This window comes from Dermacentor variabilis, chromosome 11, assembly GCF_050947875.1.
Source record: "Dermacentor variabilis isolate Ectoservices chromosome 11, ASM5094787v1, whole genome shotgun sequence".
NCBI lineage: Eukaryota > Metazoa > Arthropoda > Arachnida > Ixodida > Ixodidae > Dermacentor > Dermacentor variabilis.
The window spans coordinates 49,475,344-49,501,510 of NC_134578.1; the positions used below are offsets into that span (position 1 = coordinate 49,475,344).

At 44.7% G+C, this 26,167-nt stretch overlaps 2 protein-coding genes across 2 annotated transcripts in view; one reads left to right on the forward strand and one right to left on the reverse strand.

Moving 5' to 3' along the window:
* Positions 1-715: 715 nt before the first annotated feature.
* Positions 716-4,489, forward strand: LOC142563257 (juvenile hormone acid O-methyltransferase-like). The gene is made up of 3 exons (XM_075673810.1): positions 716-767; positions 1,094-1,620; positions 4,280-4,489. The coding sequence occupies exons 1-3, from the start codon at positions 716-718 to the stop codon at positions 4,487-4,489; spliced, it is 789 nt and encodes a 262-aa protein (XP_075529925.1).
* A 15,370-nt stretch (positions 4,490-19,859) lies between these two features.
* Positions 19,860-26,167, reverse strand: part of LOC142564080 (A disintegrin and metalloproteinase with thrombospondin motifs like) — a 29,936-nt gene continuing 23,628 nt past the window's right edge. Inside the window, exons 6-9 of the mRNA XM_075674922.1 lie at positions 25,598-25,765; positions 25,161-25,296; positions 22,460-22,642; positions 19,860-20,096 (exon numbers count right to left, since the gene is read on the reverse strand). Coding sequence (XP_075531037.1) covers positions 20,010-20,096; positions 22,460-22,642; positions 25,161-25,296; positions 25,598-25,765 — 574 coding nt within the window. The 3' untranslated portion in view covers positions 19,860-20,009. The remainder of the gene's footprint in view (positions 20,097-22,459; positions 22,643-25,160; positions 25,297-25,597; positions 25,766-26,167) is intronic.

Here is a 26,167-nt window from a genome sequence, read left to right on the forward strand (position 1 = left end):
ATTATGGGATTATAACCTTTTACGTAGGTTAGTATATGCAGTTATTATAGGTATTTCAGCTTTTCTGACTGGTTCGCTGTTCGCAATTTTTCTTCCGTTAATCTTAACCATGAGAAACATAATGCTGCATGGCGCGCCTTGTGGTCAATTGCAGGTTACGATTGGCTACATGCTCTTCTTCTTCAGTGCTTAAGTCAACGTTGACAGTTGTATTGAATTTCTCCTTCAAGTAATGCAGTCGTATCGGCTGCTAAACGAAAGTGACCATGCATTCAGAAGCAGCGCCGCAAATCGAAAAATATTGGAGGGTGATTCAATGTGAAGTTGAAGTGAAAAAGAAGCAACGCTGCCTTCCTTCGTGAGTTGGAGGTAAGAATGGGTCGTATGGACAGTACAATTTGTTATCAAAACCACGTAGGAGCAACAATGTTTGATCGACGTCAACTAGACCTTGAATATTTTTCCAAGGTTTTAATCCTCTAGCGTTCTCGGGCCACCCAATGCACTTTCCGGGGTCCAACTATGCATGCTTGTGTGTATGTTTCGCGTAATCCAGGTTTTTATCTATGCAATGTCCCGCCTACCTGGCTCACGACGTTGTCCGCGGTCCAATGTTATAGCACTGGCCTGCTGCGATGAAGGAACAGGGTGCAAAATCAACCATCGGGCCAGCTTGGGTCTATGAGCATGTTGCAATGTGTGTATATGTGCCGCTATGCCACGGGCCTCCTTCACGCCCTCCTGGGCCACAGTGGATGCGGGACTGGGTGGGTACCGCTGTACGAAGAAACTATTTGACGCCGAATTTAGAGCACCGGGTATCTACCAAGTGGCCTGCGCTGGTCTTCACTAACTTCTTTGATATCAGCTAGGGTCAATAGGTATGTATCTGCCAGTATGTGTGTGCCTCTCTTCAATCAACGTCCTTGAGAACATTTTGGATAATTACGTATGCGCCACTGCGAATACGCCCCTATAAAATAAAGATAAATACCATTTTCAAAACAAACTAATTGGCAAGACCGATACAAAGAGACATCGTTAAACATCGTTAACAGCCACATCTATGCTTTCTTTTTGCACGTACCCCAAGGTGGCGCCTGCAACGTCATCACTTTCGCGCCTCACCAATATAACGAAGACAAGCGCATCCCCAGGGAACACACCAGGTTGATGCTTGACTTTTGCCAGAAGGTGTTCCAGCGCGAACCGGACGAGACGCAGCAGTTCCTGGACATTGGCTGCGGCATCGGAGACCTGACGCGAGAGGAGCTGCTTCCTCGATGCCTGCCGTGCCGTCGCATCGTCGCCGTCGACTTGTCGGCCGAGATGGTGGAGCACGCCACTCGACACTATCAACACGACAGGCTTGAGTTCAGGCAGTTGGACATCGAGAGCGACGAAGACGTGGCCGAGTTCATCGAGGAGCACGGTCTCTTTGACAGGGTGTACTCGTTTCACGCTCTCATCTGGGTGCGAGACCAAGCTAAGGCGCTGAAGAACGTGGCCAGGCTTCTGAAGCCTCGCGGAGAGTGTCTTCTGATTTTCCACGCGTCTCTGCGCTCGTTCGACATCAGCCGCAACCTCCTTAAGATGGAGCGTTGGAATAAGTATTCTCACGTGAGTGTTGGACGTCAGCGGTGTTAAGAGTCTAGTTAAGTCGGCTTAGCTGCATAAACCATAAAATAGTAATATTCTTACGGAAAACCGACGCTTGGTAAGATGTTTCCCCGTGGGGAATCTATACAGCCTACAGGGGCGCTCGCAGTAGTGCACATAGCACTGCAATTCATTCTTCAGCGTAGATGTCAGGAAGATTACGCATTCGACAGTTGTGCAGTATCTTTGACAGTACTGCCATGTTTGAGATTTTGTAACAAGATTTAGGGAATGTTGTGCATATATAACAACATTTCTTCGTATTTGTTGACAGGTGGCTCCTTAGGTAGCAGCACGACCGAAGAATGAGTGACACATTAGAGACTTCAAAATCGTAATAGTTGCCTCGAAATTGGCTTTTTAAAAGGCGCGGAATTAGTCACGAGCTACATGTCAGCCGTCGAAATCGGCATTACTGGGCGTGGGGTTCATGACCACGATGAAGAAACGTTGGTCGCCACCAGGATGAAAGCAGGCGTAGTGTTTTCGTCAAGCGGCTGTGTCTCCACCGGCAGAGTTCCCACGCCACGCTTCACTGGGTTGCGGGAAACGCGCTTCCTAGGGATTTCACGACATGCGTTTTTAATTCATGTTCTCTACGAAACCAATTAACGCTGCTGGGCCTGGAGTTTTACTGTATAGGTTCGTTTGGCGGATGCTCGCGAGAGTAACAGTAGATTGAATTTCGAAAACCTATTGCAATATTTTGCATGCTCTGAGAACGCAGCAGGTGAATAATAAATATGATGGATTGCAGTAAAGTGTAACCTGTCGGAGTTTGAAGGGCTGGTTGAATAGCGAGAATCTAAGAGCCCCGGTCTCTTTCTCACCGATTTCGAGGAATTTGGTTCTGCATCGAGCTATCACTTGTACCATGAAAAAGCGGCGTGGTATTTGAACTGCCTTAATGTAACGCAGTTGTAATCGCCATGTAAGCATGATAAACCGCATGTCGCAAGATTTGGTTCTCCTTCACGAGCTTCAAACACAAAAGAATTTTCCGGCATACCATAAACCAAGCGCGTTTTCGGGACAATAGAATCGGGTAAACCATGTACTTTTGATCGGCGTGAGATTGGAAGCGTCATAATTTGAAGGCGAAAGCAGAATTTAGGCTATTGTAATCCGCTGTTTTGTAAACGTATAAATAAAAGCCCACTGCAAACGGTTGATAAGTTCACTATTTATTCCTCCCATGCACGGACACGATAGACGAATGTGAAATGCATAGGTGGTTGCATAACGCAACTTTAGCTTATTTTATAGTGTTTCGAAATACCAAGTTAGCTAAAAACTGATGCGACACGCTTAGTAACGCCTTTATCGGCTTCGTAGCCAAATTTGTAGAAAGTTTAGCGACCCCTTTGAGTGCAGCGACACGCTAAATGTTGTTGGCAAGACAGATAAAGTTATGGGCTTTGACGTGCTAAAACAACTTTCTGATTATGAGGTAGTTATTACTAGTTTAGTTTTGTTAGTTTATTATTAGTTTCTGATTACGCCGTAGTGGAGGACCCCGGACGTGCACCTAAATCTAAGTACACGGGTGTTTTCGCATTTCGCTCCCATCGTAATGCGGTCCCCATGGCCGGGAGCGATCCCTCGACCTCGTGCTTAGCAGTAAAACACCATTGCCACTGAGCAACAACGGTGGGTGGCAAGACTGACGTCTTTGACTATATCAGACGACGTGAAAGACAAACATTCCGTTACAGTTGACAACAGTGCTGCAACCTATTGCAACCAGCCGCCGAGACATTCATAAAGAAAAGAAATCTTAACAAATCTATTCTCAAGCCTTGGCGGAACTAAGGCGCAATACATGTATGGATTATTGGAGATAAAAAAATTACTCCTCTATTGCTTTCTCTTGGTGGAACATGTTTTTGAAGCCGTATTTTTTTTCCTTGGGGCAAAGTGTAGATTGGTGCAAGTGAAAGTTTTGGTCCAGTGGTAGTTTTTTAAGGTTTTAACGACATTTGGAGCATTCTTGTGACGTATGAATTCAAGCGCATGTTGTGATATATGAATCGTATAGGCCAGGAAACATGAAACTTGTTATCCTGAGTCTTTCAGTCTATATATTTTTTGCAAATCCTAATTAACAAACGTTTACTTAAAGTAAGTCCACACTCGAAATGCATGATGTCAGGGAGAATATGCCAGAAGTCCGTGGTGGAATCTTCAGCCATCCTTTGTCCTATCGGCATTTCTTCCGGCTCCCGAAGACTTCTTTTACGGTGCGGACAAATGCAATTTTCGTACGACAAACTTAGTTTACCAGTACAGCTAAATATAACTCTTTAGCGTTCATTTGCCTCAATTAAAATGAGCGAGAACAGTATACTTTGCGAAAGTACTCTGCATAGTATTATTTTGCTCCGATAACTGTTGTCTATTTGCATATGCACGGGTGTGTCGTTTGCTCCCCACGTGTTATCATGTGAAGCAGGGGCCCTTTTCAGACTCATAAATGAGTATCCTTATACAGCACCTAGTAAAACAGTATCTTCATTCCATCCTCCTTTTCGGGAAGAGAGCATACGGCGGTCAAAGTGAAGGAAGATTTGAAACAACGCCATAAGCCCACGTTTCCTGACACTTTCCTCTCACTGTCCAGTTGGGCAACCAGATGGTACCGAAGACGCAAGACATGAACGGCGACGAGCGCATTGAATACATCTCCAGGATCCTGGCAGAAGCTGGACTCTCACCGAGTATATTGGAGCTTCCAGTGAGCACGGTTTTCGACAACATGAGCATCGAAATCGTGGCTGGTATGTTCCTACGCCATGGGCTGCACTGTGGCAGAATAGCAGAACTTGCCTAACCTATGCGTAGTAGCGTTCGGCGAAGTCTCATGCTCGCTTCTCTGCTGCTTCATGACTGAAATACCGTTTTCTTCGGTACATGTGGTGCGTAAGCAAACTTTAGCTAACATATTCCTACTCTTCCTGCACTTACTACGCAACCGCGGTGAGCATATATATATGTATATATATTTCAGATGGTAGCGTCTACTCGTAATCGAGAAGGCAGGTGACGCAGAGCAGGAACAGCTGTTTGCCCGAACGGCTCACACTCCTGCTAAGCGCTGTCTGGCCCACTGGTTGCGCACGCAAGCCTAACCTTTTGTGGCATCAAAAGGGGTAGTCCACTGATCGTTTTGTCCCCTCATTTTCCATCCGTACACTTTCATCCTTTCGTTTACATGTATCACATGGGTGAATAACAGGAACCAAGGCTTAGGATAGGTACCACGGCAGATAAAGAATATACGCAACACCTAAATGAATGGAATATAAAAAAAAAGCTCCGGTAACCTAAATGCTCTGGAAGGCGCCTTATTTCACGGTTTCTAGTACGCAGGTGTTTTTGTTACTTTTGTCCTTGAGAGCGAAAAACAGCATTTTATTTTAAGAAAGAAAAGGACAGCTGAACTAAGAGTTCATTTTTACCGCAAGTCTGTCAGCGCGTGTGTTGTTACTGGTGCACCCTTAGAATAAGTTAGACGCGGACATTCTCCGCAAGCTCACGGACTAGAATCTGAAATTACAATGTGTGTGTAAAAAGAGAAAAGAATTCAGAAGTTTCGCAGCCAAAAGTCTTTTATGTTACATATGCGACGTGCGCAATAATCTCTAGGAAAGGATAAGTTTTATATATGTATTCTCATATAAAACGTAAATAATTGATGGAAAGAATATTTCATAACATTTGAAAAGACAAAATTGTTATATGTGTTCTGATGTCAGTATATGAGATTTCTGGATACGCCTAACAAGTGAAATATCAAATTTTTTTTCACAGGAAGAACTATTGTGTTGAGTATACGATAACGTATATTGATTACACCGGCAAATCATCTCCGACTGTTCGGGAAATTCCGCCCAATGACTATATATATGTATATAGTAAACAAGAGGTGAAAGTCAGGGAGGTTAACTAGATTTAGCACCTGATTGGCTAATATGCGCAGGGGGATGAGGTAAAGGGAGGACAGATGAGAAAACGAGCCAAGATAAAAAAGGCGAATGCATCAGTTCGCACTCACATATAGTTTTTGGACCAGTACCGCTTTTAATAGACCACTAGGCCCTTTAAAGCAGTTAGGGCTGACGTCGGCTGGGATGCAGAGTCCAATAAGTTGGACCTTGCAAGATACGCAGGGTCCAACGGTTGTCGCTCACGTCTAGCACATTGCGTAGGACTTTTCTTTGGGACTTGAAAGCACGACAACAAGTCTCTTAGTACCCATAAACTCCCCATTTCGGACTTGTGGCTATTCCAATGAGGTTGGAGTACGCATTACTGAAAGATACTCAAAGCCATAGACGGCCAAGAAGCGTTACCTCCTGTCCTGCCGCCTAAGCCATGTGGATGATGGAGCTTGAAGTGAGGATTCTGGGAAAAAAGGTGCTCGTTTTAAATGTCCTGCCTGTGCTATTGCGCCAATGACTAGATTGCGTTATCTGCTGCCAGCGGTGTTCTAAACTTCTGTGTGGTTTAAAAAATACGTATGGAATAGTAGCATTAAAGGGGTGGAGACATGAAAATTTTCGTTCATGCGTTCTTCGATTCAAGCGTTGCGTAATGCTTCAGGAAGCACGATACACACCGCGGATTTCCTATATACCCGGTAAATAATTTCATAATAGCATTATTATTTCGAGCAATTTCGGTTTCGGTTTCTGGGCTCTGGATGATGCTATGACGTCGTAGGAGAGGAAACGCAACACGGCTTGGTCACGTGGGTCACAAAAAACAGTGACGTAAAGCTATGCTGTGTCGTCCGCTCGCACATACGCATGCTCTGCCAGCAGAGGTAAACAACTGGCGACTCAAAGTGCATGTCGAGATTAGTAAAATTATTTCGAAGAGCGACTGCAACGGTATGAAAATATTGCTCCTTGTGAGAGTCGGTAATTCGCGAAGCGCCGTCAGCTTTAGCTTTGAAGTGAACCGGAAAAGGCCTAGCGACGATATCAGCGCCGCCGAACGAGACTGCCGTCGGTGCTAGAGTGACCATTCCTCGGTCGCTGATTGACCGCTTCGCCGTACGGCTGCAGCACAAATGGTTCCCGGTCCCATCCTCTCTACGGCAAGGAAATCTCGCCCTTCGTGAGAAAAACCGCAGTTGCCGTGCCCGTAACGTGGACGGGCCTTTACACGTTGAGAAACGCCAAGCGAACGAGAGACCGCTCCGAGCTGCCGACCTATGCGACCCGCAGATGCTACGTCGACTGCTCTCGGGTACAGCGCTGTGCATGTCTGTGTTAGCCAGGGGCCAGGGTTAGCTCAGTTACAGTGTTCTAGAAGCCTGTAGCACAGGGAAAGGATTTTTAGAACGACAGAAAGCTGATCTAGTTGGTAAGAATTCATAACGCAAAGGGAGGGTAAGGCGTTCAAACACGGACACAAGAGGAGAAAAGTGGACACGAATGGGGGGGGGCGCATGTAGTAGTCCCTTTCGGAGCCGGCCGGCTAATGTTACACTCAATGTGGGCAACTCGCCGCACGCCGCTTGCCGTTCGCAGCCCGCCGTGCGGTGTTCGTGTTGTCCACTTCTCTCCTCTTGTGTCCGTGCCTGCACGCCTTACCCCTTCTTTGCATTAAGAAAGGATTTCTGTATGCCTGTAGCTCGGTCATAGTGGAGGCTATCTATGCTCGGTTGTTTGGTTTAGCAGGCTCTGTAATCGGCATTTCATCGCTACTGATCATACGTCGCGTTCTTGCGCTAGTGTGATATGACGTCAATATTTTCGTTCCTCCGCTGTGACGTCATTACAGCCGCATAGCGGTAGGTCTCGACCACGAGAAGGAGCTTTTAGCGACTTTTTGGAGCTGAATTAAAATTATTTTGAAACGTTTGCAGCGTCCAATACCTCGTTGTAGGTGTCCTCGCATACAGAAGCAGCCTGCAACAGGCCTTTTATAGCCCCAAAATTTGGTGTCTCATAGCCTTTAATGCAAAATTCTGCGTTAAGAACCTGAATGGACGGGTTACGACAAGGCGCAAAAAAGACGTTCTCTTATAATAAAACTAAAGAAAAACTTCGTAACCGTTAGTGAGAATTGACGCAGAACCTAGGAATTCGACAGCCAACGTGGCACCTCGACACAGCCTCAGAGACTGGGGAGAGCCCGCAGCACGCCGGTGCTCTCGGAAGCGCTGTACTCGGATCTGCTTTACAGTGTACACGCGCAAAGTATCGTCTGCTAAAATGAAAGTTAGAGCCTGTTGGTAGATAATTAGAAACTTGCTACCCGAGCAGCTTAGCCACGATTGCTTCAGCAGCAGCCTATACTACTCATTTTTGACATCCACTTTAGCCTAAACTAAGCTTCGTTCCAGTTTGTCCTTAAGCAGAAGCTTCTGCTCGGGGCCAACTACAATGCCACCAGTTCCGATACACGTTCAACGCATAGATGCCGCTCTAAAGCAAACCCCAGACAGACTTGAATTAAATTTGTTGGATTTGCGCGAAAAAGATAAGTTCTCCCATGACATCAAGAAAGTCGCGAACAGACAAGGGGTAAAGGCCGTAGTCACAGCTCCACACAAGTTATAACGAATTGGTTCAATCCTCCCCACACAGAAGAAGGCAGAATGCTCAAAGAAGCAGTCAAAAGTTCCTCGGAATGTGTCTCCAGGCTTCTCTCCCCTGTTCTTTTATCATTTGGGATAATGTTACATAGGGTGAACAGCGGGATGCATTAATGATCGCACTCAAGAGCAAAGAAGGCTGTAAGAATCAACGATGATGGACGTTGCATTCCGAGAGCTGTTGCTTCTTGCCGCATTTCAGCCGATTGAAGTTCATGGCAGGACCACGCAATAAACGAGGAAAAGCATTTATTGAAGGTTTCTTGATCACGAAAATTATTCACAACTGTGAAAGCGCGCACTTCAATTTTTCTTTCAGATATGGAAGTTGCCTTTTTCGATGGTGAAGTAGAGAAGCTTTTTGTGCCCTGTAGGTTATTATCACCATCTGCTTCTTGTTTTTATTGGTGTCGGTTGTTATTGTTGTTGTAAGCATCACCACCATTTTTTTTTCGTTTTGAGGTTATTATTGCTAACGCTTATTTTTGTATGTTTCTTGTTTTTTATGTGTGTTTCTTTTGAGCAATGGGCGTGGGAGGTGCTGTGAAAGAAAAAGCTGTGTAACCTGTGAAAGAAAAAGTTGGGCACAGATCTTGTGTTACTCTGCTGTGAAAATGATTGTATGGGTTTCTGCACTTCCTGCACTTTCTGCACTTTCTCTATATAATGGCTTTCTTTCGTTACATACAATACACATATTCCAGTGTGTGCTCTGTCCTATCCTTCCTTCAGCTCTTCTTGTATTTTGCGGAGTGCGTTACTTTTTTCTGCAATAAACTAACTACAGTCCGCACCAAAGTAATTTAGTCAAATTTCTTTATCCATTGTTTTTAGGCAATAGGCAGAACTTTGGAAGCGAGCTTTGCCTCAAGCTGCCTAAAGCTTTGTTTAGAACTAGCACAGACAGTCCTCGTCTGATGTGAAAAATATGTGTACATCCTTTCTGCCATGTGAATCCAACGGGGCGATGAGACTTAGTCTTGTGCAATTGTTCCACCTGCCGTCTGTGTGGCGGTCTTAGGTTATCCGTAAAGTGTACAGGCGTTACATTAAAGTCATGAAATAGCTTTGTTCATATACCTTTATAAATTAACTGCAAGATTTTCTTTCTTTTGTATCTTTGTATATCGCAGAGAAATATGCCTCGATGACTCCGTTAGCGACGGTAGTGTCCGAGGACGAGAAACCGCAGTTACTCGCAGACGTTGCGTGGGAGACGATGAGAATGCACCATCTGGACATCAACCGCACTCGCTACCGGATTTACGTCATCAAGGCGTCGAAAATGAAAAATAGAGCTGCAACCTCAACAGCTGTTCGAAAGACGGCAAAAACCCCTATTTAGTTCGTCCTTACACAGTGCGACCAATTGAAAATAAAGGTGGAAGTCAGTTCGAGTAGGTGTTTTCTGGCCATGAGAATGCAGGTTTAATTTTTCAAATTGTGTCTGCGATGTTTCTCTGGGGATGGGAACTAGGGCGCTCAACGGAGCTAGGTACGCTTTGCACGACCTAGGCACCCCTAGGGCGAAGAGTACCTATATCAGCAGTTGTCCTTGGTGACACGCGGGGATGCTACAGTCGACCGGCTGTACGGGCGGGCGAAAGTAAATGCACGCTTAGGTTATTGTCGACCACCTGGGCTTTTTTAACGTGGACCTAAATCTACGTACACGGACGTCTTTTTTTTTTGTTGTTGTTGTTGTTGTAGCACTTGACTCCGTCAGAGCTCAGCCCCTAAGGAAGGGATCAAACACCCAACGTCAAGCTCGGCGGCACAACGCCATAGCTACTAAGATACCGCGGCCAGTAGAGAAAGTGAGGAAGAGGTCTAGAAATAGGCAAAAAGAAACACACAGCTTGTGCAGCACAACATCGCTATGCTAGTTATAAAGAAGGTGCATCCTATAAATTTTGTTCGTGTTCAGGAAACAAGGTTCAATACCGTGTGCCGTATCCTGTGCCGACTAAAGGGGGGGGGGAGTCAGTAGTAGGGCCAGCGTTTTAAATGTTTCGAGAGCTTTCTGAGTCGACTTCTTCTGAAACAACGAAGGCTTCACAAGCGCTAGTGTTCGTTCTGGTGCACCGACTCTATCTGTTGGATCCGACTGGTTTTACCAGAGGTATCTGTAGACGGAATCTGATCTGCTGCATTACCCGCTATGTCGCATCCTGTTGTCCAGGTCCAAGGTAGGTTCCCCATAATGTCATTTTTCGTGGAATGTGGCTTTTATGGAATGTAGCTTATCTTAAAAGGGGGACATTTTTACACCAGCATAATCTATGAAGTTAACAGACACAGAAATGCATTGATAAACGTAAAACTATCCTAAAAGTAGATACGCTGCCCTGAGCTACCGTCGCTGCGGTGTTATCGCAAAGTTTAAAGAAAGAATGAACTGCCAATCATTTTCTTCTAACCCTTTTCATTGAAAATTATGAGATTACAGGGGATCCTAATGGGAAATTGAAAGTCCTAGGTGAAAGCTGGATGAAGTTTCCAGAGAAACATGCAAAAGTACGAGATATATTTGCCGCAATACAGCACAATTTTATTGCCTCAATAGCTACAGTTATCTGCAACGGTGATCACCATAAAGTAGCGCTGGACTACATGGTAGTGCACAAACGCTTTTTATACAGCTAAAGCGGCTCCTGCCGGCAGGTAATTTGCCGTATTTGCATGAGTAAATCGCGAGTTTCCTTCTTTGTATATTTGGACTTTAGTATAAAATGCTTGACATGTAAAATTGCAACGCACAAATATTCTGTTTTTCCGAAAGACAGAAAGTATCCCGTCGTATTATATTTGTGGTCGCGGTATTTACGCACAAATACGGCAATACTCATCCAATAAGTGAGTACCAACTTTTTTGTCACGCCTTTCTGTGTTCGCCTCTGAAAACCAGCAACTCCCATATACTTTTCGTATTGTGGCTTTATTACCTTTTTAGTAAGTTGTCATATACTGTTGTGGATAAGGCGTACGACACAACGTGGCGTTACGGGATCTTGAGAGACTTGTCGGGAATGGGCATCCGTGGTAATATGCTAAACCTAATAGAAAGCCATTTATCCAATCGTACCTTCCAGGTAAAATTCAGCAATGTACTGTCACGTTCTTTTACACAAGAAACTGGTGTCCCCCAGGGAGGCGTGCTCAGTTGCACGCTCTTTATGGTGAAGATGAACACGCTTCGTGCTTCATTACCACCGGCCATCTTTTATTCTGTCTACGCGGACGACATTCAAATAGCTTTCAAATCCTGTAACCTCGCAGTGTGCGAGAGGCAAGTAAAGCATGGCTTGAACAAAGTGCCAATCCGGGCAGAGAAAAATGGATTTAAAATCAATCCTAACAAACGTTATTGTGTTCTACAAGAAATAGAGGCCTGGTCCCGGATGCTTGCTTAGAACTGTGTGGACAACAAATACCTAACAAAGAGAACAAAATCCTCGATATTATACTTCACTAGAGAAACATTCATCCCACACATTAAATATCTGAAAGCAAAATGTCTAAAAACAATGAACATAATAAAACTTCTATCCCAGACTACATGGGGTAGTGACAGGAAGTCTCTAATGAATCCCTACAAGAGCGTAATTCAGTCACGATTGGGTTATGGTGCCGTAGTGTGTAACTCTGCCGCCCCTAGCGCGCGAAGGATACTGGATCCTATCCACCATCTAGATATCCGCTTAGCCAATGGCGCTTTCAGAACAAGCCCGATCGAAAGCTTATATGCCGAATCGAATGAGTGGTGCGCCACCTACAGAGATCTTACATCAGCTTTCCATATTTCCTTAAATTGCACTCTAATCTTGAACATCCATGTTTTAAAACCATTACCGATATGACGTGTGCTACACTTTTCCGCAATTGTCCCTTTATAAGACAGCCTTTCTCGCTGCGTGTGAAGGAGCTTAGCGATTAGGGAAGCAACTTTAGGGAAGCAACTTAGGGAAGAAATCCAAAAAATAATTTGGAACCCTGTCTTTGAATGTGTAGACGCTAACAAAGCCTACAACATTCTCATTTCTATCCTTACTGAAGCCTACAGAACCTGCTTTAGATTCAAAATGGTAAAGAAATCCAGGAAGATACGCAAGCCCTGGCTCACAGATGAATGTCTCAATATGATAAGAAAAAAATATACGTTGTATTCCGCATTTCTGCAAACAAAAAATCGTGCAGACTTTCTTGCTTATAAAAAACACAGAAACCTGGTGACAAAGTTTTTACGGAATGCTAAAAACAGCTATTTTGAAAACCTCTTGGGTAAACCGGGCGCTCGTGGTAATGAAATCTGGCGCGAATTGAACAAATTATTACAAAGGGGAAGCCGCCACAATGAAGGACTTGAAATAATAATTGATAATGAAGCATTTAAAGGGCAAAATTTGGCGAACAAGTTTAATGAATATTTCATAAATCTGGTTGATAGCGTCCATGATGACACTGCCACGAGCTTCCTGGAAATACAGACTACGAACAGTGCTTTTTTTGAGCCGGTATCTCCGGAGGAAATATTCTTAGTATTTTCATCACTAAAAAACAGTAAAGCGCGTGATATAGATGGACTTCAAATAGGACCTATTAAGTTTGTACTCGATCTCCTAGTACCAGTTTTCACCCATCTGTTTAATACTTGTTTGTCTACAGGTGTTTTTCCAGACAAAATGAAGCTCGCAAAGGTTTTGGTGTTGCATAAGTCTGGAGACAGAAACAATTTATCCAATTACAGACCAGTGGCAATATTGCCTGTTATTTCGAAAGGTCTGGAAAAAGTTATTTGTAATAGAGTGACAACGTTTTGTAATAGGTTTTCGATTATAACGTCTCAGCAATACGGTTTTCGAAAGCAGGTGTCAACCGAACTGGCTCTATTGTCGCAAAAAGAGTACATACTTAATGGATTTGAGGAAAGGAAGTTAACCCTTGGCATATTTGTCGATTTTTCGAAGGCGTTCGACAGGATTAATCATACCACTTTATTATGCAAATTAGCACATTATGGGTTTCGTGGAATACCTTTAGAATTACTAAAATCATATCTCGAACAAAGAAAACAGTTCATCGCTATTTCAGGCGAATATTCATCTTTGCTTCCTGTGAAGGCTGGGGTTCCGCAGGGCAGTATACTGGGACCGATCTTATTCAATCTTTATGTTAATGATTTAATAAGCATTAGTGATCAAGCATATTTTGTCATCTATGCAGATGATACCAGCATTTTCTTTCAGTCCAAGGATATTAAGGAACTCGCAAGCTTAGCAAATACTACCCTTGATAGATTGTTTCAATGGAGCACAGTAAATTCCTTAAAAATAAACGCAGCGAAAACCAAATGTATTTTATTTGCGCCGGTGCAAAAGCAAATAAATCGTTGCTTGGATATCTATTTTGACAAATCTAAAATTGAGCTTGCGAAACAGGTTAAAACACTAGGAGTCGTCTTTAACGAAAATTTAACTTGGGACGCTCATGTTGACCTTGTAGCTAAAAAGTTGGCGAGGGCATGTGGAATGATTTGCAGAATGCGACAGGTGATTCCACCGAAACTCAAGCTTCTTCTATATAATGCCTTATTCCTCCCGCATATAAACTACTGTAACCTTGTTTGGGGGACAACATCTCAAACAAACATTCACAAATTACTTGTAATACAGAAAAAAGTTATTCGCCATATCACAAATGCCCCATACAATTCCCATACGCGGGATTTGTTTCAGTCGCTTAATGTCCTTCCTGTCAAGCATGCGTACATATTTAACCTGTTCTTAAAATACAAGAGCAGCTTAAGACGCACAAATGAGCATTTTCTACGAATGAGCTGCCTCAAAAAATCATTGCAGCTGCCGTACAGCGTAAGGCAAAGAGAAATATGGGATTTGCCATTTTCCCGAACCCAAAATGGTTTTAACAGGTTACAATATCGTGTACCATTCCTGCTAAATAGCCTTGAAAACAGGCATATAGTCCCGAGGGCCATCACTAGAAAACAATGGAAAGAATTTTTAATGGCAAACGACGGTCTTCAACTTTAAAAAAGAAAAGAAAGGGGAAAAAGGCGAAGGGAAAAATGTAATGTAAACGTTTTCTATTGCAGGTCACTTGTTTTCGTATTACCTTTGTATGATTCTTTTATTGTCTGTACGACCTGAGTGAAAATGGTCTAAATTGGACCAGAAGTGCGTATTTTTTTTTCCTTCCATTTCCTCTATGTTTTCAGACATGTTGGCCTGTACGTGGGATGCTATTGTACGTGAATACATTTGTCATACATTCCTTTTCCTGCATATGTTTTCAGACATGTTGGCCTGTACGAGGGATGCTATTGTACGCGAATACATTTCTCTTGCTTTTTTTCTGTGAGATGCAACACATATATGTAAACAATATGTATTTACAATGAGTGTAAAAACCATTTCGCTGCCAGTCAAACAGGGGCAAGGGCCTCGTCAAGCTGCTTGTAGCAGCTTTTTTGCTCTTGTCCTAGCATTCTTTTTTTTTCATACGCGGAAGAATGCTGAATAAAGATTTGATTTGATTTGATTTTGATTTGAAATGCATGTCCCACTCCTCGAGCATCGTCTAATGCGCCTAACCAAGCTATTACCTCCTTGGGACTCTCAGGTGACAGAATGTGACGTATGCTTTCTGAAAGTTTCAAAGCATGCTCCAGAGGTCGAAATCCGAATGCATTTCCAAGAACTTCAGTACAAGCACTCGTGCACAGAGTTCTACACAGACACTTCCAAGTCACATGCCGGAGTGTCCTATGCAGCTCTCGGTCCATCCTTCTCGGAATCCGATGTACTACATCTAGAAACAAACATCATTACGGCAGAGGCCTACGCTATATTGTCGGCTGTAAAGGATATAAAGAAATCAAAACTCCAAAAAGCCGTTATATATACAGACACCCTAAGTGTGGTGAAGGCCTTAATGTCATTCTGTAAGCACAAAATTCCTGTAATTAATGAACTCTATTCCGTCCTGTGTAAAGCATATATATCTAATCAACATGTGATTATATGCTGGGTGCCTGGCCATAGGGGCATCGAAGGTAAATGTGACCAGATGGCCACATCAATTTCACTGCATGCAGTTAATCCTACTGCTTCAGTCCTTGTCGCAGACGTGAAGCCATTCTTAAGAAGGAAACAACCAAACCACTGGCAACGCATGTGGGACGCAGAAATAAATTACAAACTGCAAGTGATAAAGCCACAGTTGGGTTCTTGGCCCTCTGTAACAAAATCATGGTGAACGGATGTCCTATTCTGTCGTATCAGCATAGGATACACATTTGGCAATCATAACTTTTTACTCCCTAGAAATGATCCTCCAACCTGAGGTAGGTGCGGGGAGGGGCTGACCGTCCTCCACGTCCTCCTGGAGTGTGAGAAAGCCAAGTCTGAGAGAAAGAAACATTGTTCCCTAGCATACAGGCAGCACATCCCCTTCGTCCTGTAATGTTACTCGGCCCAGAACCGCTCTTTGACACCAACGCAGTCCTAGGTGGTGGTGGTGGTGCTGAATTGTAGCAACAGGCGGGTTTAGCCTGGCGAACAAGGCCGGCAATTGCTCCGCCCGAGCGTCTCGCACAATACCGCTGAAGGATTTAACCATATGTCCATCAAACCGGTCTCTCTTAAGAAATCGATGAGGAGACGTGATGCGATGAGTCCTAGGTTTCCTGAAAGATGTTGTATTATATGTTATTAGCCCGACACATTCGTAGCATCTCCTCACTTCAGAGGATGCCGCTGTGATAGCTGTTTCGTGTAGCACATGCCTCTAGGCCCTTGTGTTTAAATGGCTCTGGCGACGCAGTAGTGCTCCAGGAATTTTTACCATCTAACATATTTTCTATAGTACATCATTCTTTCACGACGGATATTATTGCACATAGCACATGTCATTTGTCATCGACATAATCTTATTACAGATAGATTTTACGCACTCCAGAGCGACTATTTTTAAGGCACCTTTACAGCCACGTCACACCCATCTCATAGAACTCATAACTACACTGCGAACTCATCACCACGGACCTGGCGCTCTTTGGCCATACCTGGCCCTTGCGCCAATAAACACCATACATTCAATTATTCATTCGGCGTATTTTCAATGCCTAAACGTGTATGCAGCCGGGGGTCCTCTTTCGTGCTTCCGACTGCATGGACTTTGCCATCAGGTTATGATGCAGTGAAGTCTGCGCGCGTCGCGGGTTCGGTTACATCGAACGTCGAATAAATTTTAAAGGACGTTTTAACGGTGCGGGGGGAGGGCTAAGGCTTTATTTGACTTTTCCTTCGACATTTCAACTTCTGCTATCGCTGTCTTGCATGCCACGTTTGGAGGCGCTCGAGAGCACATGGTAGGGAGTGCGGGAGGTGAGACAGGCGCTGTCAAGAAGCGCACCTCGTCTGGAAGGAGCGTGACCACAATGCCTTCTGGAACTGCCTGGGAATCGCCACAATGCCGCTCCTCTCAAAAACATTGATGAAGCTTCAGGGCTGGCATCTGTGCTCGCAGCGCAATAGCCCGGAGAAGGAGCAGAGAGAGGAGATAGGGAAGAGGTACAACCGCATGCCCTAGTCTCCAAGTAATCGAGACGAAACGAGGGAACGACTTCGTCATTCTTCGCTCCTGGCAGCTCGCCAAGACGGAGCGGGAGAGGGGCAATGTGACGTCAGAGATCATGCGTCGTTTGGTGTCTCTTCAATGAAAGAAAAGTCTGCTACTACACGTGGTCAAATTTGAGGAATAAGCGGACCAACGTCAATTGATGTAACGGTTTGGTACGTTTCTGGTATTTGCGAAAAATAAACGTGCAAATATTACCAATGGAGAAGTGACGTTAGGGAAAGCCGCAGTAAAGCACTGCAGCGTCAAGACGGCGCTACGCAAGCGGCTGGCCAGCAAATCAATACTTCTGTAAGCGACGCGTTACCTTAGTGTCTGTGGCGTCGCTCGAGACCGCGGATCCAAGCCCGACCGCGGTGCCCGTATTTCAAAGCGGGCACCGCGGTCGGGCTTGTACTAACATTTGCTTGTACTAAAAATGCTCTTGTACTAACATTTACGCAAACGTTGTACAACTTCATCATCATCATCATCATCATCATCATCATCATCATCAGCCTGGTTACGCCCACTGCAGGGCAAAGGCCTCTCCCATATTTCTCCAACAACCCCGGTACAACCCCTGTACAACCCCAACAACCCCTGTACAACTTCACGAGGTCAAAATTAATCCGGAGTCCTCAACTACGGCGCGCCTGGTAATCAGATTGTAGTTCTGACACGTGAACCCCCATGATTTCCGTATTTACCTTGTTCATAACAATTTATCTTCTAACCCTAAATATTAATCTTCAACGCATATGATACATCACTTGTTCATTATGTAATATGCAATGAGAGTATTGTTCTTGTATTTTCTATGCTAGTGAACTCGCTCTTGCTCTGCATGCCTTATTATGGAATGCCTCTTGGTTCTTATAAGAGATATCTTAATAAATCAATAAATACAATAAATAAATACAATAAATACAATAAATAAATGTATGATAGACAACCGGTCCGAGAAGTCTAAAGAGAGGAGAAGATGATTTTTTCTCATTTTTCTTGTTGTCAGTTAGCTGTCTAAACGCCAGAACAGAAATCATCAGAATTAAGCCATTCCGGCGGGTCTGAATACATTTGCTGCAACAACCACAGCAAGGTTTCCCGGCGACATGGCAAGGACGACGCAAAAGAAGCGACCAATGGACGGATGCAGCAAACCTTGCGCAGAGCTTTGGTCTGTTGTTGTTGTAAAGCAGTCTTCCAGAATGCAGTATCTGGCTTTTTTTTTCTCTCTCTCTCTCCTGGCACAGCTACACATAAGCATCACCAGCCTCACCTGTGCCCTGGAACATTGTTTTGAATGAAGCTGTTCTTCAATGTAGAACGGCCACAAGACTTGTCACCGTATACAAGGCGTAGTGCAAGCTCTAAATATTGTACAGAAGGCTAGAACAAATGACCCTCAATGCAGTCGCTCTTTCTATATCTGTAGTAAATGGGACCATTTCATGCAGAGCACTCGCATGTGATTATGTGTTTTCTCTCAAAGTTGCTATGCCGTGCATTTGGAAACACATTACCTATTGTGTGTACGCCATACATAACATTTCCGTATGCTAGCCTGACTGAAGACTTACGAAACTTACAATAAAGTGCATATGTACCAGCTTCAACATGCCGTACTTCATCACCCTTATAGCAAGGGCTATTGCTCATCACACCCGATAGGTGAAGGGATAATATATTCCTGATCACACACTTACACCCCATTGGTCAAAGGGTAATATGTTGTTCAAAATACCCTCAATGGATAGGGTGTTAATAGAAAATAGAGCAACCATCATAAGGGTGTAAATCCCTATAAAACCCAGCTTTTTCAAGGGTGCTAGGGAGTTATAGACACTAAAAAACCCTTAGGGGTGTAAAATAATACATCGGCATAGCGATGTATTACTTTGCAGACACGAGCGTTATCGCGCAATGTATGCACTGCACTTGCAAGCTCAAAATGGACAGACCTGGTGAGGGTCCTTTAAGCGCGCAAGATCTCGCCTGGTTTCCAACCGCGCCTCGGTAAGGCCAAATCAAAACGTGCCAAGCGTCTCAGCGCGCTCACTTGCTCGCGAATTTGTAACTCGAAGGGCCCCTCAGCCGCGTCCGATTAGGCATTAATGCTTTCGCGTTCACAAATCATCAGAAATACTTCATGGCGGGCCGATATATTTTCCTTTGGCTCCTCTTTATTTTACACTCCTTGCTGTGCGACTTCAGCTCGATGTCGTATTCGTAAATCTAGGTTCCGCCACCGGTAAGGGCCTTCTGCAAGAATTTTTCCCAGACGTCTGAAGGTTTCTAATCAATGCAGCATTTCTTTCATCGCAACGTATGCCCAGCAGTACGCACTTTCGACACCACGTTGGCGGAAACCTTCATTCACTTCGAAAATTTCAGTCAAAGTCGGGTGAACATGGACATTGTGCAACATTTGACAGATTTCTCAACCATTCTCGCCCACTTTCACAAGAAATTTTGCATTGATATTTTGTTCTGTCTGTTCGTCGATATATATTTCGGCAAAGACAAAGTGGGTTTAACAAAAAGTGTGCGCGTAAAGTTATGCATCGTCACACACCACTCTGGCGTGAACCCGGTTCTTTCGAAAGGGCAGAGCGGCGCCGCTACAAACTCTCCCGGTTGTTTGCCGATACACTGCAAGGACTGTTCCAAACTGTCCTCTTTCATCTGCTCAAACACTTCAAAGGAGTGCAACAGTCTGGAACAGACAGCAGAAATGCTGTCTGACAAATATGTTCCTGGAGTGTCCCTACGATTAATTAAACGCGGTACATTTGCAGCGGCTTTATGTACGGTAGCGCGACTCTTACCCATATGCAACATTTTCTTCGAGTGGCATCGTCGTGGTCAAGTTGTCGGCAAGGGCATAAGCAAATAAAGAAATTTATTTATCGAGGCAACTCAATAAATAGGTTATTTTATTTATATTGTTCCGCTGAAGATTTCTGGCATCTTTATTGTCTGGCACTCGACATACTGCGGCACTTGATTCTTTGCGGCTTCTATACACAAAAGCAGAGTTAGTTACTCAATCTTACGTGGTCCATGTGTACATCAACTTGTCCTATTCCTAACGTCACTGAAATTAAAGAGTCTGGAATGTGCGGGAAGTATGCGAACTGTTGTATATCTCTGTCCAGTTGTGTTCTCCACAAACACCTCGCCAGCATGTCTGTAAGAGAGGGGAAAAAAGGCTATGTGTAGGACGACTATGACAACATCAGCATCCTTTCCGAAACATTGTAGTGGCGATGCTACCCAGCTCCTTCTTTACGCCTTTCTTCGCTACGTTAACCTTTAAATACGTGCGCACGTAACTCAATACCCTTACCGTATTGTATGGCAGGGTGCCTCTCGGTGGCCTGCGACGGACTACCGAGCTTTACGGATTCACCATAGCTAGACTGTACAGCCTCTCCGCAAGAGGTAGTAAAAAAGTGACATGCCTGCGAGGCACATGCAGCACAGTAACAGCGTATACGCTGGACGAGCGGCTCCATAGGAGACAGTCTTTTTGCATCGTTTTCCCGAGAACGAAATGAACTCTCTGCACGTCGTCGACGGCTAGCTGCGGCTCGTGCTCGTCTCTGCACAGGCCGACGTTGCCTGGATGCAGCCGCACACATAGCTCTACGATCCGCTTTTTCAGCGGCGGTTCGCATTTTGAGAGGAGGCGTCCTAACGTGTACCGAGGTCTAAACGCAGGTATCGAGACTAATGGGCGCACATGTCACCTCCCTTAACAGCTGGCACGATACGATGCAACTTCTACATGTCGTGACAGACGGTGGAATACAGCGCAACTGCAATTCAAAGTTTGCACGCATCGACGCTACGCGGCGCACATGTCACATCGCGTGACACCTCCCACGCTAGGACGCCTTTATAGGGCATGTTTCCGGAACAGCGAGCAAGCGCTGGCATGGCGCGGTGGTAGAGTAGCTTCTCCGGCGCAGAGGGCCCGTCTTCAATCCCAGCGGGAACTGGGCATGTTTTCTCTCATTCATTGCAATAAGTGCGACGGAGACCGGCGGCGGGGGTGTCGGACAACATCACCAACCGAAATGGCTAATAGGCTTAAAAGCTTACTTTGTAAAACTAGGCTGTTCAGCGTGGTTTCGTTGTTCTGAGGGACACGGCTTATAATTTACACCTAGAACGTGCTTGTTCTGATTAAAATATATGTTGAAGCACGGTTTTGGAACGTACTAGCAGGTATTCCATTGCTATCTTGACTACAGCAAGGCTGATTCCTGGGCTAGTTCGTACGGTTTACTCTTAATGGCGAAGCTTTTAGCACAACTCAAAAAGACAGGGACGTGACACAGACACAGAACAGCGCTGTCCTTTGTCTCTTTCGCGCCCATGTCTCATTGAATTGCTCTAAAGGCTTTGTAAATATGACTAAAGCGCGTACATAGACAATGTAGGCGCTGTAGTCAAGTTTGCAATAAAATATATGTACTAGCTGTGAACCTAGTGTACTCATTACATGAAAAAGTGGCGCAAAGAGAAGTGGATACAGTGCTATTAAACAAGGACGCCAGAAATGCCGGACTAAAGATGTTTGCTTGACCCTACTCATTTCACCTATTTGTTTAGGTTATTTGACTTTCTTGTGTATCTTCTTACTTGACTGCTATAAAGAATCATACAGCCCACTAACCCGTCTATAAGCGCTATCGTGGAGAACTGTTGTCAGCAGATAGCTGTGTGTGAATGGAGAGTGTCATCGGGCATGCACCGGCAAACCAAGACACTTTTGTAAGCCGCACGTTGAACTGCAAAAATATGTTCCACACCTACATGCTAGCAGTTTTTCCACAAATTAGAAATCTCACACCCTGAGTTTTACGACCACGATTGTTCGTTCAACATTTTTCGCAAGTGTCCGGGGCCGGAGGAATGATAATCCTGGAGGTAAAGTGGGGTGTTATTTTCTAAACTCGCTGAGTAGTGGTTGACAGATTGTTGCTGTCCGAAGTGATTGTGTGAACGAGAAAAAAAGTGCCTGTGTCTGCGGGTCCCTCTATTTTTGGATTTCCGCCACTTGTTCGTACTATCTCGCCTCAAAGAGACAGAGAGAGATCATTTGCTCAAGCGGATCGAAGCGTGCGAGAAAAGGAAACGAGCCAAAAAACATCACGAGAGGCGAGGTGCTCGAGGTTTGTGCTTGTTACGGATGGCCTAACAATTCAGATACATTTCCGAATTGGGTATTTGAATCTCGAGTTTCTCCCTTAAGATAGACTAATTCCAGAAACTGCCACACATGGTTCTTGAAAATGCTCTCGCAGTTTCGCGAACGGCGATTCGTTTAACGTGTCGGTCAGTAGTGTCACACAAAGTGGGTCGTCGCACAATGTATGGCGGCGCTGAATGCATACAAATGACAACTGGGAAAGTAATGGTCCTTTTAGTTTCTTGAGAAATTCTGGGCGCTACATTTCTATGCTGACTTTCAATAACCTAATGCCAAACAACAAAAGAAAGCCTCTAAGTAAACTCACGCGGTGAAAATTAAACGATGCCCACCTTGTTACCACTTCCACATGGCATTGCTTCCAGCATGCTGTGCTCCTGACACTCCTTGAGATCTTCGTAATCGTAATCGTCGTAGGCGTCAAAATCAATATCAATTTCACTTCGCATTTCGATACTTAGTTCTAACTTCCAGCAACAGCGAATCTTGCACTGTTCATAGGTATGACTGTGACTCTGTTTCAAGAGAAAAGTAAATAGTGAAAGAATGAAACAGCTTGCAATAGACGTTAGGAATATTGATCAAGCCAACCTTACATTGCTGTGGGGAAGTGAAATGGTATTGGGGGGGGGGTCAAATATGGGTGGTGGAACCGTTAAAAAAACGAGCACTATGTCCCACAGACTTCTCAGCCAATGGCTTCGCTAAGCAGCTCCAACATGACACCATGCGCCTTTTCGCAAACCGTACCAATCCTACTCGTATGACCGAGCGTGATGTTTGCGGAAGCGTTGCTCAGCATGTGTGCGTCGTCGTTGGAACGCCATTTGGCACTGCTTAGTAAATGTCGCTTTTGTACCTTCGAAAGCGGACAAATTCTACCAAGCGGCAGATCAGGCTGTTGGTGGCATGGGGAATTTCAATGTTCTCTGCCACGTCAGATCCGTGAGTCATGAACATCAGCTCTAGCGACGTGTACGTCCATGACGCCCACGTTTAGCCCCATGCTTGATATTTCGTAAACCTATACTATCTTAATAATAGTCCCACCTAGCTATACTTCTGCGTAGGTGTTTCCCCCGTCATTTTGCAGTTTTGCTACTTCGTTCAGTTTTTCGACGTGGCACTTGATATTTCATTGCGGACCTGCTCCTGCGATGTCTTGAAATAAAGGCGTCAGTATCTGTACACGAGATGAAAAAGCATACAGCAGATAGTGCACACAGCACCACATCTTCCGGGAACTTCGCCTTGAAAGAAAGAGCACAATGCCGTTTTATATTAAATCTTCTCCGTCTTAAATATTAAAGGTGCGATCCAATAACAAATTTTGAACCTGAAAATGATGTAATTTTACTTGGGCGGCTGTGCACAATCTCCAGGATCAATCCAGGAAAGAAATTTCAAACATACACGGAGCGCGAAAGTGGTAGCAAAGTCGCCAAGAAAGACAAGAAAGACGTTCGCATTGATAAGTAAACAACAATGAAATTGTCCGATAGCAAGATTCAAGCAGAGGACGCCCAGCACAACAGCTCATTATTACTTAGCTTGCGTTTACTTCAATTCATACTGCCACTACCCCTATGAGGCTTACACATCGTGCAATATTGTAACATCTTGCTATCGCACTCATTGCTCCGTCTTTCCGGCGAAGATGTGAATATTTTTAAGCTGGAAACAACCTTAAGGCTGGATACGTCTTGTGTCCCTTTGGCATAATCATGTCGGAGGATTGGTCAAGAATGCGCACATACCAATATCGCACATGCAGTGCCGGAGTTTTATGTTCGGGCACATACCCAGTAGACGCGCACGAGGTGACCCAACGGGTCTACTGCAGCATACAATAGCCACCACCAGGTTGTACATTCCGCTGCATACCCCTTGGCCCATCTCTGCTTGGCAAGAGAGCAGCCAGCGCATACCTAGTGGTCAAAGCTAGTGGACAACTTGAGCCACTGGGTATGTGAAAGCGGTTAGATACACACAGACATATCGCAGAGTGGATAAAGCTCCCAGCTAATCTCATTACTATGAATAAAATGAAATTTATGACCCACAACTGTTACCGTCTCCGAACTCGTTCCTTTCCCTCTGTTGACCCTCTTTTTTCGCAATGTTATGAGAGAAGTTTGCGTAATCTAGAGCCTGCCGTCAAACATCGGAATTGTGTTTCACAATTACAATGTGCATAGCGCATGTATAATTCTACATAGGAATAAAAGTTGGAATTGTTCCAAGTGAGGTGGGCACAGCATTGGCATCGAAATCAATAAGCATGGGCGATCGCCACGTGAGGACATGCGTCATTCGTTACTTCTGACTGCATTAATGCTTTCACAATGTTGTTGAATAGCTTCGCATACTACATCAATGGGACAATGCTTCCGAGATTCCTTTCTCGTTGTGCAGTGAAAGGAGTTAAAGGGATTCATGCGTTGGCTTTTATTCCCAGCCATGGCAGACACATTTCCAAAGGAGCGATATGCAAAGGAAGAAATAAAATAAACGCACTCGTTCGCTAAGCTTTGGGCGCACGTTAACAATAATAACTTGCAGAACAAATCCGGAGCCCTCACCTATTCCGTGCATTTCGTAGCCCGAGTATTTCTTTCTGCTGTTAATTTGGAAGGTAGCATTTTTAATTAGCTTTTAATAAGGGCAGTGACCTTTGGTTTTATTCACAGCATGGTTGCAGCAGAAAGCACCGAAGTGCGAATAAGACAAACATAAGGTTAGCGGAAAGAAGAGCAGACACAGTGTTATTTCCCTTAACCTCACAGTTGTCCTTGCGCACTCCCGTGCTTCTCGCTGAAGTCACGCCCTAACTTACGACCACCTCGCCCAGAGCGCCATTATAATTCTACTATATTCAAAACGTGAAATTTATGAAAAAGGAAACCTATAGTTCAGCTGGACTAATGCAACTTCGCTCCGATTAGCTCTTTGGTAATTTTCATTGCGAGTCTTACAAGCACGTGATAAAATAATCCCACACTTGTGCTATAAGGCACTGGAATGACCACTTACGTCCGAGACCTGCACGTCAGCATGTTCCGGATGCATTGTTTGACAAAATCGCTCGAACGTCATGTTTTGCCCGGGGTAAAGGCGGTTCGAGTAGTTTGCTTCCGTACGAACTTCCACGCAAGACTGTGGCAGAGACCTGCGGAAGAACGCAACTACATCATTCCACATTCCTCAGAAAAGCAAACTTCTCCTGTAACATTTATGTGAGGTGCCAGTCAATTCTGTCGCGGCCGTAAGGGAACAGATTTATGGTGCGACAAAAGAGCTTTCGCCAGGCGCACACACACACGCACCTACACACATGGAATAACCCGACGAGAAACGCGGCATGCGACACCACACAATACCGATTTATTTGTGAAGAACAAGCCTAAACACACGGTCACTAGAATGTAGCGGTTTGCGCTAGGCAACAATTGAAAGAAGACTTTATATACCTCACAACGAAACGGATCTGGTCCTCAGTGCAGTTGGAAAGCCCATACATGTTCTTGCCCGTTGCCGAAAAGCTCATTAAATATCCATCTTGCCACGAACAGTTAAGCCCTTGGGGATAACCTTTAATCTGGGACGGTGGTAGCTCACCATCGTGACTCGCCCCAAGCCTGAAATCGTCAAAAGATTTGCACATTCAAGGCCTAGAACACTGCGAACGCATTGCAAATAGAAGCATTGGTGAGCACTACTACTTAAAAAAAGCATGGTTGGTGAGGCTGCAGCGGCTATATTTCAGTGAAATGTATGTGTTGGCTTTGGCAGGTTTGGCCCGTTCTTTACGTTCATGCTGCTACTCATCTGTTCTTATTATGGGCGGCCTCAGCTATGGTAAATTCGGCTATTTAAATCTCCGTGCTATCGGACTCAGACTGCAATGATTCGGAGCCCGGTTTGATCGTAGGCAGCGGAAGCGGGCAGTCTCTGACAGTCACTCGTCAGAGTAATCACAGTCCGGAAACAGAAACACGTGAGCCGTTCTTATTGAAAACAAATATGGTGGACAATAAAGC

Bases quoted from the DNA above. Each gene is read 5' to 3' on its own strand.
- LOC142563257 (XM_075673810.1), top strand. From the start codon at position 716: ATGCCACGGGCCTCCTTCACGCCCTCCTGGGCCACAGTGGATGCGGGA. The intron at 768-1,093 runs GTGGGTACCGCT...ACGTACCCCAAG, and splicing joins CACAGTGGATGCGGGACTGG to GTGGCGCCTGCAACGTCATC. The intron at 1,621-4,279 runs GTGAGTGTTGGA...CTCACTGTCCAG, and splicing joins GTTGGAATAAGTATTCTCAC to TTGGGCAACCAGATGGTACC.